This window comes from Panthera onca, chromosome D1, assembly GCF_046562875.1.
Source record: "Panthera onca isolate mPanOnc1 chromosome D1, mPanOnc1 haplotype 2, whole genome shotgun sequence".
Taxonomy (NCBI): domain Eukaryota; kingdom Metazoa; phylum Chordata; class Mammalia; order Carnivora; family Felidae; genus Panthera; species Panthera onca.
In genome coordinates, this window is record NC_138348.1 from 94,166,251 (window position 1) to 94,182,773 (window position 16,523).

General features: G+C 41.7%; 1 protein-coding gene across 5 annotated transcripts in view; it reads right to left on the reverse strand.

Annotated features, from left to right (window-relative positions):
* VWA5A (von Willebrand factor A domain containing 5A) overlaps nucleotides 1–16,523 on the reverse strand; it is a 35,276-nt gene that overhangs the window by 5,016 nt on the left and 13,737 nt on the right. For 3 of the 5 annotated variants that reach the window (XM_060605078.3, XM_078432893.2, XM_078432891.2), the window contains 7 exons: nucleotides 15,035–15,149; nucleotides 14,181–14,345; nucleotides 13,802–13,902; nucleotides 13,276–13,529; nucleotides 10,366–10,506; nucleotides 2,019–2,174; nucleotides 592–722 (listed from right to left, as the gene is read on the reverse strand). In XM_060605078.3, the coding sequence (XP_060461061.1) occupies nucleotides 592–722; nucleotides 2,019–2,174; nucleotides 10,366–10,506; nucleotides 13,276–13,529; nucleotides 13,802–13,902; nucleotides 14,181–14,345; nucleotides 15,035–15,149 (1,063 nt within the window). The remainder of the gene's footprint in view (nucleotides 1–591; nucleotides 723–2,018; nucleotides 2,175–10,365; nucleotides 10,507–13,275; nucleotides 13,530–13,801; nucleotides 13,903–14,180; nucleotides 14,346–15,034; nucleotides 15,150–16,523) is intronic. The other 2 variants (XM_060605079.3, XM_060605080.3) reach the window with 2 other exon arrangements.

The following is a 16,523-nucleotide window of genomic DNA, read 5'->3' on the forward strand; positions in this document are numbered from 1 at the left end:
CATTGGCAGACTTAGACACATTTGAAATAACTAGGTGATTCCCTATTAATACCTGTCCTAACTTCAGTGAAATTTTGCTGATTTGTGGGCCACATGCACAAATTAGTAGCAATGTAGATTCTGAAGATAGTTCTAGAACTGAATCCAGCTCTGCCACTGACTGGCTGGGAAAACTCAGACACAGTATTATGGTTCTATATAAAATAGCAATAATGTGAATAGGATTTACTTTAATTATTATGATGAATAAGTCAGTGGATGTTAAGTGCTTAGCATGGTGCCTGGCAGAGAGTAATTGCTCAAAAAATGTTAGTTATTCTAACTAAGATGACTGACAGGGAATATGAAGTGAAAGAAGATGTTTGCTTTCCCTTTGTCATCCATCAACTCCCACCAACTAGGCTCTTAGTTCCTTGTTCGTTCTTCTCTAACATACCAAGAAAAATCTTCAACATCTATTTATTAGAAATCAATTTAGTCTATGGCCTCCTACAGTCTCCTTTCTCAGATGAGTCATGAATCACCCCAATCTCATGACCGACCCCAACCCCTCAAAAACATACACACTCCTTTTTCTTCTCTGAATCTTACCTTGACAGGGAGTGCAGACCATAGGTCTTTCAAACTTATACCTAGGATCCTGGCCAGATCTTCATCTAGATCCCAGGAACCGTCTGCATTTTGGAGGGATATCAGCTGCACCAGATAAGTCTCTCCAAAGACTTTGGGGAACAAAAAAAGAGCGTGACAAATTATAGAGCTACGATCCCTTAGTATACCTGAGAAAGACAGGTCTTAGCATACCTGAGAAAGACAGGCTATAGTGACAGCACAGAGCTAAGCAGATCCTACCAAGATACCTGTCATAGTCCTTCCCCTGGGAGGCAGGTATTTTCTCTGTGACAATGTAGGCCACCTGAATGATATACTAAATCTAGGGGAGCTACACTTAAAAATTTAGCAACAAGGAAAAGATACGAGGAACTAAAGAACCCACATGATAATGCTGCTTAAAGTTTTATCCAGTCCTATTTAAATGGGCCTTAAAACTTGATGTATATTAAAAAAAATTCTACACCAGTGTAGCCTGAATTTTAATTATAAAAATTTTCAAAAGAAAGCAGATATAAAGGAAGCACCTAGCAACGTACCTCAAAGTGTAGTCTAGTGTCTTATCTGGGTGCTACAACAGTTGCTTAAAGACCACACAGAAAGTATCTCACATCTGCCTACCTATCATATGTGATGGTGTACTTAGAGCAACTTGGAAATTAGCAGGCGAGAAAAACTATAACTAGAAAACAATTCTACTCTAATGGGGGAAAACATCTATAGCTCTGAATTTCAACACTCTTAGTTTGAACCTCAGCTTTGCTAACACTCAAAATGTACAAAAAGTATGGAAGGCCCTTCCTTGGCTCCATACAAAAAGTAGTTGCTAAATAGCTCACAAAAACCAGAAGCTCACCACTGCTAGGTAACACTTCTTTCATCTTTGCTAAGAAGATGGTCAGAGCTGGAATATTCTAAGTGAGGAAGGCCTAGGAAACCAACACAAAGTAAAGCTACTCTGTGGCTACCATGAAGAATTTTCTCAAAGTGGCCAAGATGGCAGAACAGCATGGAAGTTCTTTTGCATCTCTCATCCCTGAAATGGAGCCAGATCAACACTAAACCATCTTGCACACCTAGAAAACTGACTTGAGGACTAACACAATAATCTGCACAACCTGAACCACAGAACTTGGCAGGTACGCAGTGCAGAGAGGTGAACTGGTGGAGAGAGAAGCTGTGGAGGGCAGAGAGCTGTTTTTGCTTGCAGAGAGAAGACGGAGATTGGGGGGTGGGGAGAGTATGGGAAAGCACCCCCCGCCAAAAGCGGCTGGAGAGAAAAGGAAGAGTATGCAAGGGACTGAACAAAAAAGGGAGAAAGGAGGAAGGAGAAAGGAGAGTGTTTAAATTCCATTAAGACACTATAAACAGGGAAGCATAGAGTCTGAAACTCTACAGCTCGATACCTGGCGGTGCTCTGGTGGGAAGGTCAAATCCCCAGGAGCCAGATTCAAGGTCCTTCAAGTCCTCGGGCATTATGTCTTGGACAGGCAGTTCCCTTGCTTGGAAGATATTTGGTGGAGGCTGTGAACCATACCTACAGCCAAAGATCCTAGCAGACCCTGGAGAACAACCACATTCACTGGTGTTGGAACAAGGATGTTAAGAGGGAAGCCTGGTGCCAGATGTGTTTTGTGATTTGCCATAATCCCTGAAATGCTGCTGCTACACAACTGCATGAAATTTTTCATGGGTGGACTGGTGCCTAGTCACAGTCTCTGAGCATCAGCAGCGGCAGAGTCTCATGAACATTCCTTGAGGAGGGCTGGCACCAGGCCATTGCTCAGCCAGCCCCTCCTCCAGAAGGCCAGAATGGGTCAAAGCCACAGTCTCTCAGAAGTGAGGGGCTGGGAAACACAGCCCCATCTGAAATAAAACTCAGGAGGGAGGTGCCACCTGGCAGCCTGACAGCTTCGTCACAGACAGTGTAAAAGCGAGAAGTGAACAGAAGCCGGAGACAAAGGAGGGGTGCTTGATTGCTAGTCGGGGAGAGCACAGAGCTCCAATACTAGAGACTAGGTAGCTGGGCAACGCCATTTTCATCCCTCCCGCACATGGGCATAAACGCCTCTATGTGCCACAACAATCCACCCCTGTGAGGTAAGCAGCGCCATCTACTGGAGAATGGAGCTGTTATACTAAGCCCCGCCCAACTGGGCCAACAGAGCTCTTGAGGAACACCAAGAGCTAACACAATGTGCTTAGTCTATAGACTATAAAGTGATTCACAGTTCGACTTCTAGGGGAGACTGATGTAATTTCAATCGTATTTCAGTCTGTTTGCTGGTCAATCTATTCAATTTTTTTTCTTTTTCTTTTCTTTTCTTGAATACAGAAAGAGAAAAAAATTATTTTTATTTTCCATTTTTATTAAAAATATATCTTTAATTTTTTTCTAAATTTTTAACTTTTTTGTAAATTCTTAAAATTATTACTTCCATCATCTCGTTTTATTCTATTTTATTGTATTCATTTTCTCAAATTTTCAAACATTTTCCTTTTTTCTTTTTTTTCTTATATTTCCCTTTTTTCTCTAATTTATCAAGCTCCTTTCAACAACCAGACCAAAACACACCTAATTTCTAGCATCCTTTATTTGATTTCTTTGTGTTGTTTTTAATTGTACTTTTTTTTTAGTTTATTAATTCCTTTTCTTCCTTCAAAATGACAAAACGAAGTAATTCACCTCAAAAGGAACAACAGGAAGAAATGACAGCCATGGGTTTAATCAACACAGATACAAGCAAGATGTCTAGACAAGAATTTAGAATCACAATAATAATATTAGCTGGGGTTGAAAATAGATTAGAATCCCTTTCTGTGGAGATAAAAGAAGTAAAAGCTAGTCAGGATGAAATAAAAAATGCTATAACTGAGCTGCAATCTCGAATGGTTGCCACAGCAGCAAGAATGGAAGAGTAGATAAAGCAGAACAGTGAATCGGCGATATAGAGGACAAACTTATGGAGAACAATGAAGCAGAAAGACGGAGACTAAGGCAAAAGACCACGATTTAAGAATTAGAGAACTCAGTGACTCATTAAAAAGGAGTAACATCAGAATCATAGGAGTCCCAGAAGATAAAGAGAGAGAAAAAGGGGTAGAAGGTTTATGTGAGCAAATCACAGCAGAAAACTTTCCTAACCTTGGGAAGGACACAGACATCAAAATCCAGGAAGCACAGAGGACTCCCGTTAGATTCAACAAAAACCAACCCTCAACAAGACATATTGTCAAATTCACAAAATACTTAGGCAAGGAAAGAATCATGAAAGCAGCAAGGGGAAAAAAAGTCTTTAACGTACAAGGGAAGACACAGCAGGTTCGCAACAGACCTATCCACAAGAAACTTGGCAGGTCAGAAAGGAGTGGCAGGATATATTCAATGTGCTGAATCAGAAAAATATGCAGCAAAGAATTATTTATCCAGAAAGGCTGCCATTCAAAAACAGAAGCAGAAATAAAGAGTTTCCAAGACAAACAAAAACTAGTTTGTGACCACTAAACCAGCCCTGCAAGAAATTTTAAGGGGGACTCTCTGAGGGGAGAAAAGATGAAAACAAATAAATAAACAACTAAAAAAAAAAAAAAAAAAAAAAAAAAAAAAAAAGACCAAAAGTGACAAAGACTAGAAAGGACCAGGGAACACCACCAGAAATTCCAACTCTACAGGCAACATAAGGCAATAAATTCATACCTTTCAGTACTCACTCTAAATATCAGTGGACTAAATGCTGCAATCAAAAGACATAGGGTAACAGAATGGATAAGAAAACTATATCCATCTATATGCTGTTTACAAGAGACCCATTTTAGACCTAAAGACACCTTCTGATAGAAAGTAAAGGTATGGAGAACCATCTATCATGCTAATGGTCACCAAAAGAAAGCCAGAGTAGCCATACTTATATCAGACAATCTAGATTTTAAAATAAAGACTGTAATAAGAGATGAAGAAGGGCATTATATCATAAGTAAGGGGTCCATCCACCAAGAATATCTACCAATTGTAAACATGTATACTCCAAACATGAGGCACCCAAATATATAAATCAATTAACACAAACATAAAGAAACTCTTTGATAATAATACCATAGTAGGGGACTTCAACACCCCACTTACAACAATGGACAGATCATCTAAACAGAAGATCAACAAGGAAACAATGGCTTTGAATGACACTGGACCAGATGGACTTAACAGATATAAGAACATTTTATCCTAAAGCAGCGGAATACACATTCTTCTCCAGTGCACATGGAACATTCTCCAGAATAGATCACATACGGGGACACAAATCAGCCCTCAACAATTTCAACAAAGATCAAGATCACACTGTGCATATTTTCAGACCACAATGCTATGAAACTCAAAATCAACCACAAGAAAAAAAATATGGAAAGATAACAGATACTTGGAGACTAAAGACCATCCAACTAAAACATGAATGGGCTAACCAAGAAGTTAAAGAATAAATTAAAAAGTACATGGAAGCCAATGAAAATGGTAACACCACAGCCCCAAACCTCTGGGACACAGCAAAGGCAGTCATAGGAGGGAAGTATATAGCAATACTTCAGGCCTTCCTGAAGTAGGAAGATGGTCTCAGATACATAACCTAACCTTACACCTTAAAGAGCTGGAAAAAGAACACCAAATAAAACCCAAAACCAGCAGAAGACAGGAAATAATGAAGATTGTAGCAGAAACCAATGCTATCAAAACCAAAAAAAAAAAAAAACAAAAAAAGAAAACAGTAGAACAGATCAATGAAACCATAAGCTGGTTTTTTGAAAGGATTAACAAAATTGATAAACCCCTAGCCAGTTTGATCAAAAATAAAAAGGAAAGGACCCAAATAAATAAAATCAAGAATGAAAGAGGAGAGATTACAACCAACACAGCAGAAATACAAAAATAATAAGAGAATATTATGAGCAATTATAAGCCAATAAGATGGGCAATATGAAGAAATGAACAAATTCCTGGAGACATATAAACTACCAAAACTGAAACAGGAAGAAATAGAAAATTTGAACAGACCCATAACCAGTAAAGAAATCAAATCAGTAATCAAAAATCTCCCCAAAACAAGAGTCCAGGGCCGGATGGCTTTCCAGGGGAATTCTACCAAACATTTAAGGAAGAGTTAACACCTATTCTCTTGAAGCTGTTCCAAAAAATAGAAATGGAAGGAAAACTTCCACTCTTTCTATGAAGCCAGCATTACCTTGATTCTAAAACCAAAGACCTCCCTAAAAAGGAGAACTACAGACTAATTTCCCTGATGAACATGGATGCAAAAATCCTCAACAAGATACTAGCCAACTGGATCCAACAATACATTAAAAGAATTATTCACCACGACCAAGCTGGATTTATACCTGTGATGCAGGGCTGGTTCAATATTCACAAAACAATCAATGTGATACATCACATCAATCAAAGAAAGGACAGAAACCACATGATCCTCTCAATAGATGCAGAGAAAGCATCTGACAAAATACAGCATCCTTTCTTGATAAAAACCCTCAAAAAAGTAGGGATAGAAGGATCCTACCTCAAGATCATTAAAACCACATATGAAAGAACCACTGCTAATATCATTGTCAATGGGGAAAAACTTAGAGCTTTCCCCCTAAGGTCAGGAACAAGACAGGGATGTCCACTCTCACCACTGTTATTCAACATACTATTGGAAGTCTTAGCCCCAGCAATCACACAATACAAAGGATTAAAGGCATCCAAATCAGCCAAGAGGAAGTCAAACCTTCACTCTTCGCAGATGACATGATACTCTATATGGAAAACCCAAAAGATTCCACCAAAAAACTGCTAGAACCGATCCATGAATTCAGCAGTCACTGGGTATAAAATCAATGCACAGAAATCGGTCGCATTCCTATACACCAATGAAGCAACAGAAAATCAAGGAACCAATCCCATTTACAATTGCATCAAAAACCATAAAATACCTCGGAATAAATCTAACCAAAGAGGTGAAAAATCTATACACCAAAAACTACAGAAAGCTTATGAAAGAAAGTGAAGACACAAAATAATGGAAAAAATATTCCATGCTCCTGAATAGGAAGAACAAATATTGTTAAAATGTCAATACTATCCAAAGCAGTCTACATATTCAATGCATTACCTATCAAAATAACACCAGCATTCTTCACAGAGCGAGAACAAACAATCCTAAAATTTGAATGGAACCAGAAAAGACCCCAAATAGCCAAAGCAATCTTGAAAAAGAAAACCAAAGCTGGAGGCATCATAATCCGAGACTTCAAGCTATATTACAAAGCTGTAACCATAAAGACAGTATGGTACCAGCCCCAAAACAGAAACTCAGATCAATGGAACAGAATAGAGAATCCAGAAAGGGAACCACAAATGTATGGCCAACTAATCTTTGACAAGGCAGGAAAGGATATCCAATGGAATAAAGACAGTCCACATCCGGATGGCCAACAGGCACATGAAAAGATGCTCAATGTCGCTCCTCATCAGGGAAATACAAATCAAAACCACAATCAGATATCACCTCACGCTAGCAAGAGTGGCCAAAATGAACAAATCAGGAGACTACAGATGCTGGAGAGGATATGGAGAAACGGGAACCCTCTTGCACTGTTGGTGGGAATGCAAATTGGTACAGCAGCTCTGGAAAACAGTGTGGAGGTTCTTCAAAAAATTAAAAATAGAACTACCCTATGACCCAGCAATAGCACTGCTAGGAATTTACCCAAGGGATACAGGAGTACTGATGCATAGGGACACTTGTACCCCAATGTTTATAGCAGCACTTTCAACAATAGCCAAATTATGGAAAGAGCCTAAATGTCCATCAACTGATGAATGGATAAAGAAATTGTGGTTTATATACACAATGGAGTACTATGTGGCAATGAGAAAGCATGAAATATGGCCCTTTGTAGCAACGTGGATGGAACTGGAGAGTGTGATGCTAAGTGAAATAAGCCATACAGAGAAAGACAGATACCATATGTTTTCTTTTTGTTTTTTAATTTTTTTTTAATGTTTATTTATTTTTGAGACAGAGAGAGACAGAGCATGAACGGGGGAGGGTCAGAGAGAGGGAAGACACAGAATCTGAAACAGGCTCCAGGCTCTGAGCTGTCAGCACAGAGCCCGACGCGGGGCTCGAACTCACGGACCGCGAGATCATGACCTGAGCCAAGGTGGCCGCTTAACCGACTGAGCCACCCAGGCGCCCCAGATACCGTATGTTTTCACTCTTATGTGGATCCTGAGAAACTTAACAGAAACCCATGGGGGGGTGGGGGGAAAGAGGTTAGAGTGGGAGAGAGCCAAAGCATAAGAGACTCTTAAAAACTGAGAACAAACTGAGGGTTGATGGGGGTGGGAGGGAGGGGAGGGTGGGTGATGGGTATTGAGGAGGGCACCTTTTGGGATGAGCACTGGGTGTTTTATGGAAACCAATCTGACAATAAATTTCATATATTGAAAAAAAAAAAGACAGTCTCTTCAGCAAGTGGTGCTGGGAAAACTGGACAGCAACATGCAGAAAAATGAACCTGGACCACTTTCTTATACCGTACACAAAAATAAACTCAAAATGGATGAAAGACCTAAGTGTAAGACAGGAATCTATCAAAATCCTAGAGCAGAAAGCAAGCAAAAACCTCTTTGATCTCAGCTGCAGCAACTTCTTATTCAACATGTCTCTGGAGGCAAGGGAAACCAAAGCAGAAGTGAACTATTGGGACCTCATCAAAATAAAAAGTTTCTGCACAGTGAAGGAAACAATCTGCAAAACTAAAAGGCAACCGATGGAATGGGAGTAGATATTTGCAAACGACATATCAGATAAAGGGTTAGTATCCAAAATCTATAAAGAACTTATCAAAAGCCAGTGACGAAATGGGCAAAAGACATGAATAGACACTTCTCCAAAGAAGACATCCAGATGGCCAACCGACACATGAACAAATGCTCCACATCAATCATCCTCAGGGAAATACAAACCAAAACCACAATGAGATACCTACCACCTCACACCTGTCAGAATGGCTAATATTGACAAGTCAGGCAACAATTGATGTTGGCGAGGATGCGGAGAAAGAGGATCTCTTTTGCACTGCTGGTGGGAATGCAAACTGATGCAGCCACTCTGGAAAACAGTATGGAGGTTCCTCAAAAAATTAAAAATAGAACTACCCTACAACCCAGAAATTGAACTACTAGGTATTTATCCAAGGGACACGGGTGTGTTATTTCGAAGGGGCACATGCATCCCAATGTTTATAGCAGCGCTATTGACAATAGCCAAAGTACAGAAAGAGCCCAAATGTCCATTGATGGATGAATGGATAAAGATGTGGTGTATATATACAATGGAGTATTACTTGGCAATCAAAAAGAATGAAATCATGCCATTTGCAACTACTTGGATGGAACTGGAGGGTATTATGCGAAGCGAAATTAGTCAGATAAAGACAGATATCATATGACTCCACTCATATGAGAGATTTAAGATACAAAACAGATGAACATACGTGAAGAGAAACAAAAATAATATAAAAACGGAGGGGGACAAAACATAAGAGACATACAGAGAACATATGGAGAACAAACTGAGGGTTGCTTAGAGGGGTTGTGGGAGGGGAATGGGCTAAATGGGTAAGGGGCATTAAGGAATCTACTCTTGAAATCATTGTTGCACTATCTGCTAACTAACTTGGATGTAAATAAATAAATAAATAAACAAACAAATAAATAAAAGAATTTTCTCATGACAACCCTGTGAGGTCAGTAGTTGTGCAGCTAAAGGAACTAAGGCTCTGGGAAGTGAATTTAATTTGCCTACAACCCCACAGTAGTTGGGAGGACAGGGATCTGGCTCCACCTGAGACCGTAAAGTCCTCTCTTTAACTAGCAGCCTAAAGGGAATGAATAAGTAGAGGGTAAATGGCAATGAAGATGTTTCAACAATTAAACAACTGTATACCACAAATTCTTGCTACAAGAATCAGAGACTAGAAAGAAGTTGCCTTTAAGCCTATTTTAGTAGAAAAGACACGTCTTACTGGCAAAATGTACTTTGACTCAGTTTGTCCTGTACGTGAGAAGTCCGGCTGCTTGGAACACAGCTGGTGTTCCGAGGAACACCCTTTGGTGACAGAAAGAAAGTGAGTGGCCAGCATCAGGAAGATCTACTCTCAAATCCAACCTGCAAAAGACTGACCAGTACAGCGGGGACCCAAACAGGGTGGCAGCAGAGTTCTGCAGCGGGAGGGTGGGAGAGTTCTGCAGGCAAGCTGGATGAGCTGAGATGGCAAAGGGGGTGCGTTCAGCGAGGCCTTAACCCACACTCTGCTGGGTAGTTTCAGGGTCCTGTATTGCAGAGTAGTGAAGGTGGGCTGACCCTAGCAAGGATAGGGACGGGACAAATCTCATCCTCTGCCTGCCACTTTTCAAACAGATTACCTCCCGGCTAGAGAAAGCCAGGGAAGCAGAAGCGTTGAAGATTAGTTCTTTGGTCCCCATAGATCAGAGCAGAGCAATGAGTCCCATCTCACCTGTAGGGTGAGTCTCCAAGTTGGTCCTATTGGTGGGACAATGAGCTCTTTCCATCTCAGGAGAAGTCTCTTTGACAAACATGCATTTCTTCTCCGACTATGACCCAGAGCGCTGAGTGTGTCTAGTCTTATACATGTGATAGACAAACATGGGTGAGGAAAAGTCCCTGGAAACATGCTCACCTGGAGAGCACAGGCCCTCATTAACCATGGGCTTACGGAGGCTTTTGTAAACATTCAGCTGACATGACATGCTCAAGTACTGATTGGTCCGTGTGGGCCGAGATGCACGAGGCGGGTAGGAGGACGAGGCCTTTAAACGAGCTGAAAACCACCAGTATAGACATTGAGACTGAGGCACCGTCTGCTCTCTGCTATATAGGCAAAGGGCACTGAGAAAGTGGGATACATGTCCTCCTATGCATGCCTGCCTCAGCCACCATCTTTTTTCCTTCTCCTGTGAGCCCACCTCCTGCACATACCCTTACCTCCTGAGCCCTTCCTGCTGTGTCCTCTGAACACTCGATACCCGACAATGATCTTTCCTGCATCTTTCATTTCATTACAGGAGGCTTCTTCCAACTACTTATCTTAACTTAAAACTAATCTTCTTCTTCCCAGAACTGTTCTCTCTCTGTCCCTCTCACATGGCGCTCTCCTGAGGTACCATAGTCTAAGTACCCAGGTTGGGGAGGTGGGACTGGCCACCTCGTTAGTCACAAAGGTGGCTTCCAGCTCATTACTCCTCCACCCTCACCTGGATTACCTTCCTCATACTCTTCCTGCTGTCAACCTCCAACCTTCTCTGTCACTTCCCATTATTCACAAAAGCATCTGAATGCTAGTTTCTAGACTCCCGCTTCATTGCACAGCCTGCCATCATCTTGAGATTTCAGTACCCTTGTAGATAACCTATCCAGCAGCCTCATTCAAAGCGTCTTAACTTTCTCAAGTCAAATGGCTTCAACCTCAGCCACTCCCTCCCAAGCCAGAATCTTGTTATCCGGCAGAATTGTTCCACCTGTACAAAAAAAAAAGCAAATTGAAAAAAAAAATCCCACTTTTTAAATACAGTATCCAATCTTTGGAGCCTTCTAACTCAGAGATCTCTATTTTGCCTGGTCTTTGACTTCATCTGGACCTCTAAATCTGTGTCTCCTCTGCTCTTTCCCTATAGTCCCCTTCCTTTTATCTTCAGTCTCTCTCCTATTTAGCTTCGGTTCCAGGTCCAACACCTAACCACTCTCTTCAACGCCATGTCCCTGATTTCCTTTTCATGACACCCATCTGGTAATACCCCAACCCTGAAAGTACATCAACACCCTGCTGCCTTTGTTCTTACACCAAAGCTGCTGAGTCCTGCCAAAATGAATCACATGGACTGTGCTCCTCTCTGCTAGTTTGGTGCCACTAAAAAAGGCAAAGAATCAAAACTAAACTGGACCCTCAACACTCCTGGGCAAAGGCTTTATTTTTCCCTGGGAATTGCACTAATTGTCCACAGAGCTACTTGAAACCCTTTCCTCAAACTCTCTCTTCTACCTCTTTTTGTCTCAGACTCAGTAGCTAGTCTTGCGGTCTCTTTCACTAAAACTATAGAAAACCTATCAGACGGAAACTCTAAGCACTTGCCTCTCAGTTTGTGAACTGGAATCAAATTCCACCACCTTTCCTCTCCTTCCTGGCAACAGTGGGCGAGTGTCCTAATACTTGTCCTTCCTGGATTTCACTGCTGCTCTAGAAGTCACCATCTCCCACTTCCTCAGACACCCGTCTCAGTTAGCTACCCCATTCCCCCCACCTCAAAAGTGTCAGCCCTCCCTGCTGACACTCTGACTTGGGCATTACAGCATCCTCAAATCTCCCCCATTCTGAAACTTTAAAGAGATAATAACACACAAAATTCCACCTCAACTCTACAACTTCTGTAGACACCACTCTCTATTCCATTCCCTTTCCAGCTTCATGTTTATCAAAAGTGTCTATACATTCATTTCCTACCTCTCTTTACTCTTTAACGTCCTGTAATATGGATTCTTTCCTGACCGAAGCCAATGAAATCGCCCTTGATTACAGCAGCAAGAACTTCTCTGATAGTAACCCAATAGTCCCCCTTCAGTTTCTACTTTGACTTGTCTGCAGTATCTTACACTTTGATAATTCCACTTTTTAAAATCATATTTCATTTGTTTTGGATGTGCACTCACTTCTTCTCATCCTACTTCATTCCTTTTCATTCTGGTGTGGGGAATCCTCTTACTACCCATCCCTAGATACTGGGTTTTCTTCGGTGTTTCCATTTCGTCCCCCTTTCGTCTCACTCTGTACATGCCTTCTGATAATCTCATCTCTTCTCATGACTTTAGTTATTACTTACATGTTAAATATTGCCAAATGTGTATCTTCATCCCTGAGCTTTCCTCTGAATGGCAGAACCATCTATCTATCTTTCTACTGGACATCTTCATATGAATATGCCATAGGGATCTCAAGTTCAAAGTGCTCAAAAACAATTCAACATACCACCCTCTACACTGGCTCCTGTTTTTTTAGTTACTCTATTTAAATAAATGGTACCACTAAAACAAAAATCTGGGGGCAACTTGAAGCCTGCCTCCACAACCAACATCACACATTCCCCTCTGGCCACAGAATCCTGCCCAGGGAATTTCTCTACCTGACCCTAACCCTCAAGCCCCTAATATCTGTACTCAAGCCCACCTGACTGACGCTTGAGACACCCATTCCCTAACACTACCAAATCACTACCATCAGCCACCTGTATAATCATTACCCATCGAATTCTCCATAGGCTACATCAGCCTCAGATTTAGACTGTGTGAATACTCAATGTGTATGTGTACTTTCTGTTTTCATTTTTCTTGTTTTTTTTCCCCCTTGGATTATTTAAAATCTCCTTGCCGGTGGGATATTTTCTAGTCCCCTAGAAAGGGACCACAGCAGCCAGAAATCCTAGATGTGGAGAGGCAAGGAAAAAAAATTCAAGTTCACAAGCTTTTACTTCAAATGACGTGTTTACGTATCTAGGGCCCCTTGTGTCACATGAGTTCAAATGGGGTAAAACCCACTCACCAACTCTTTTGCATTGTGGCATCTGCGCAGCAGCACCCAGCAGAACCGGCCTTGGAATGTCCCTACAAGCCAGGGGCCCCTGAACTGGCTTGTTGACATCCTTGTTGATGGCAATGAAAGCTGTGTGGGAGCTTATGACTCCACAGTCAATGCTGACTTTCAGCACATCTTTTTTAGTTTTTGCTGGAGTCTCCCCGAAGCCTATGTCCATGCTCTGGAGAAAGGCCTTGGCAGCAAGGCGGTGAATAGTGAAGCTAGAAGAAAAGAACCCCTGTGACTTAGGGAAGAGCACACACATACCAGTTCCTCAGGGCCCTCAAAAGTTAGCCTTGGCAAAGGGACGAAAAAGCCAGATAAAGGGAAAGAGAAAACTTGAATGGGTCGGAAAGGAGAAGTGTTTGTAGGGACACAACTGAGGCCCAAATTAAGAGAGAGAAGTCAACCCTCAAGGATGGCAGAGACCCTCCCCCACCCAAAAAAAAAAAACAAAACAAAATAAAACAGTGAAGGAAAACTGGATTCTCACTTGTCATCAAGCTTGGGTTGTAGGGAAAATGTCACCTTATTCTCACAACTCTTGCCCTGGAGTGTGTAGTTGAGGCAAACTTCTCCTGTTCCCTCTTCTGGCTGCAAAGTAGAGAAGAGTAGATGTGATGGAAGGGAGAGGTCACCAAGAGAAAGGTCACAACTGGGGCCGCTCCCAACCCAACACATTAAAATTTCTGACTAGGACCCAGGTAGCTCAGGGAATCAGAAACTGAAATCATGGAGAAGGGGGTAGGTGGGCTCCACCCGACAAGTGTGATCATTTGATGAGGCTCCACCAGTTTTAAGAAAATTGTCTAGAGCAGAGGTCGGGGCCGTAACTACCCTGACTAGGGGAACAAACAAGAATTGGAACTCACCGGCATGGTCCCAGTCAACTGGGCATAGACAATTAACCTCTGACCCTTATAGAGGACAGTCTGTTCTGGTGAAAGCGTTTTAGCAGACAGACCACGAGGCAAATCCCAGTTCACAGAAACGTCCTCTACTGCGGGCTGTAGAGCATGTTTCAGGGCCCTAAGTGCCTGGTGGAAAACAGAGAACAGACTAAGCAAAAAAATAATAACGGCAATAATAACTACTATCAGCTGAATACTTATTATGCACCAGGTGCTATGCAACACTGTATATGTTATGCCTATTCCGTAATATTGTCCTAGGAGGCGGCAGGAGTAAGGGAGGATAAAGTAAAGGATGGCAGCACCCCGGAAAGAGGAACTTACAAACATAAGCAGAGGGAGAAGATGCCTTCCCTTGTGTGCACTGATCAAATGGGAATATGAATTGACTGCCTCTGCCAATCTACCAGACATACTACATTTCGCCCTTGTTCTCTTCGTCTCATTTGCATGGAGGATAGGATAGAGCACCAAAGTGTTCCTTGAGCACACATCTAGAATCCGGACCATGACGGTCACAATCCTTAGTTTCTTTCTGGTCTTAAACACAAAGCCCTGAACTCCTCTGGCATCTTGTCTCTGGGCTTCCAACTACTAGGACCAGATGCCATTTCTCCAGAAACTGCAGTAGGCCCCATTTACATCAGGTCAAAAGGAGCCCCACTATGTATTATAGCCCAAGGCGTTACGGATATAAGAAAATGAATTCTGGCGTCAAGATGTCGCCTCTGCCCTTGCGGCAGTGTCTCCCCCCGACCCCCGCTCCACACTCCCTCTGGATCACAAGGCCCTCTGAACACAAGGCCTGTCCTCACCTTGGCCTGCATCCTGTCCTTGCCTGTGATAAATTCTGAAGTGCCACCTCCTACCCGGGCAATGCCTTTTATGAGGCTGGTGGAGGCTCCTTCTCCAATCCCAAAGGAGAAACATCTGCAATTGTACAAGGATGAGAGGTTAGAGACAGACACTACAGAGGGAAATTATAAATTAACACATAATAGTCAAAAATACATAAAGAGATAAATAGCTGGTCTAGTTCCTTGACCCAAATCAGGAGACCAAATGCCTTAAATTAATGATGCAATTTAATCATCACAAGACGCCTAAGAGGCAGACTTATGCTTCATTTTGCAGATAAGAAACTGAGGGCCAACAAATTGAAGAAATATGCCCAAGATCACACACATACCAAATGGGAGAGATGACATTTGATCACTGGTCTATGTGACCATAAGATCCCCCTGGCAAAACAATATATATTACGCTGATTCTAGAAGCAGAAAAAAAAAAATCTTCGGACCATATCCTCATCAATTATTTTAATAATAAATCCAAAGAACGGTGGGAGAAAGTGGGAGAGGTAAGATCAAAGAGACACTATCATCAGCGCCTTGCTAACATTGTACTAGAGCCATATCTGCCCTGGAAAGACCAGTCCTAGGGTGGGAAAGGGTACCTCCTGCTCTTCTAGCTGGAGAATTCTCTCCCTGCCATAATCCATGTGCACTAAATAGCTTTTTACTTACAATTTGGCTTCCCAACTAAACTGCCTATTAGTGGCAACACTAATATAAGCATTTTTAGAAGGCATGACAAGGAGACGTCTCATTGTAAATTAATGCACTGAAATTTTGGCTTATGCATCAGTCTGTTTTGAATTGGGTTAGTGTGAGTCATCAACCCCAATTCTAGTGACATCATAACATTCTGAACTTGTAGGGCTAAGAACCAGACTTCTAATTAGAGTGACCGACCTGTGACAATGCCCCTAGAGACCACAGCCTGCCAGCATCTTGATATTATCATCTTTAAATTTCCAATTTAGCATTGCAACAGTAGCCTACATTCCTTATGGCTTATGAAGGGCTTTTATGTGCATGTTTAAGTGTTGTATGTGTAAAACTAAAGCTAAACAATAGTTATGGATGGCTAACAACATGCCTAGGACTTACTTAAGTGCTTCCTATGGGTGACAATAATAAGGATAGTAATTACAATAATGGCAACAATTTATCTAGCACATGTTGTATGTGAAGCACAGTTCCTAATGCTTTACTTAGGTATACCCTTTTAACCCTCACAGCAAACCCATAAGAAAAATACTGCTATTGTCTTTATTTTCAAATGAGGAAACTGAGATAGGGAGTTTAGCTGATTTATCCAAACAGCTAGCAAGCAGGTGAAATGGAACTTAAATATATGATATGGACCTAAAGGAGAACAACCATAGGACAGTACTGCTCGCAGCAAAGCCAAAGTTGTTTCAGCCAGTAGAGAACTGGAAAAGCTGTATACAATATTCTT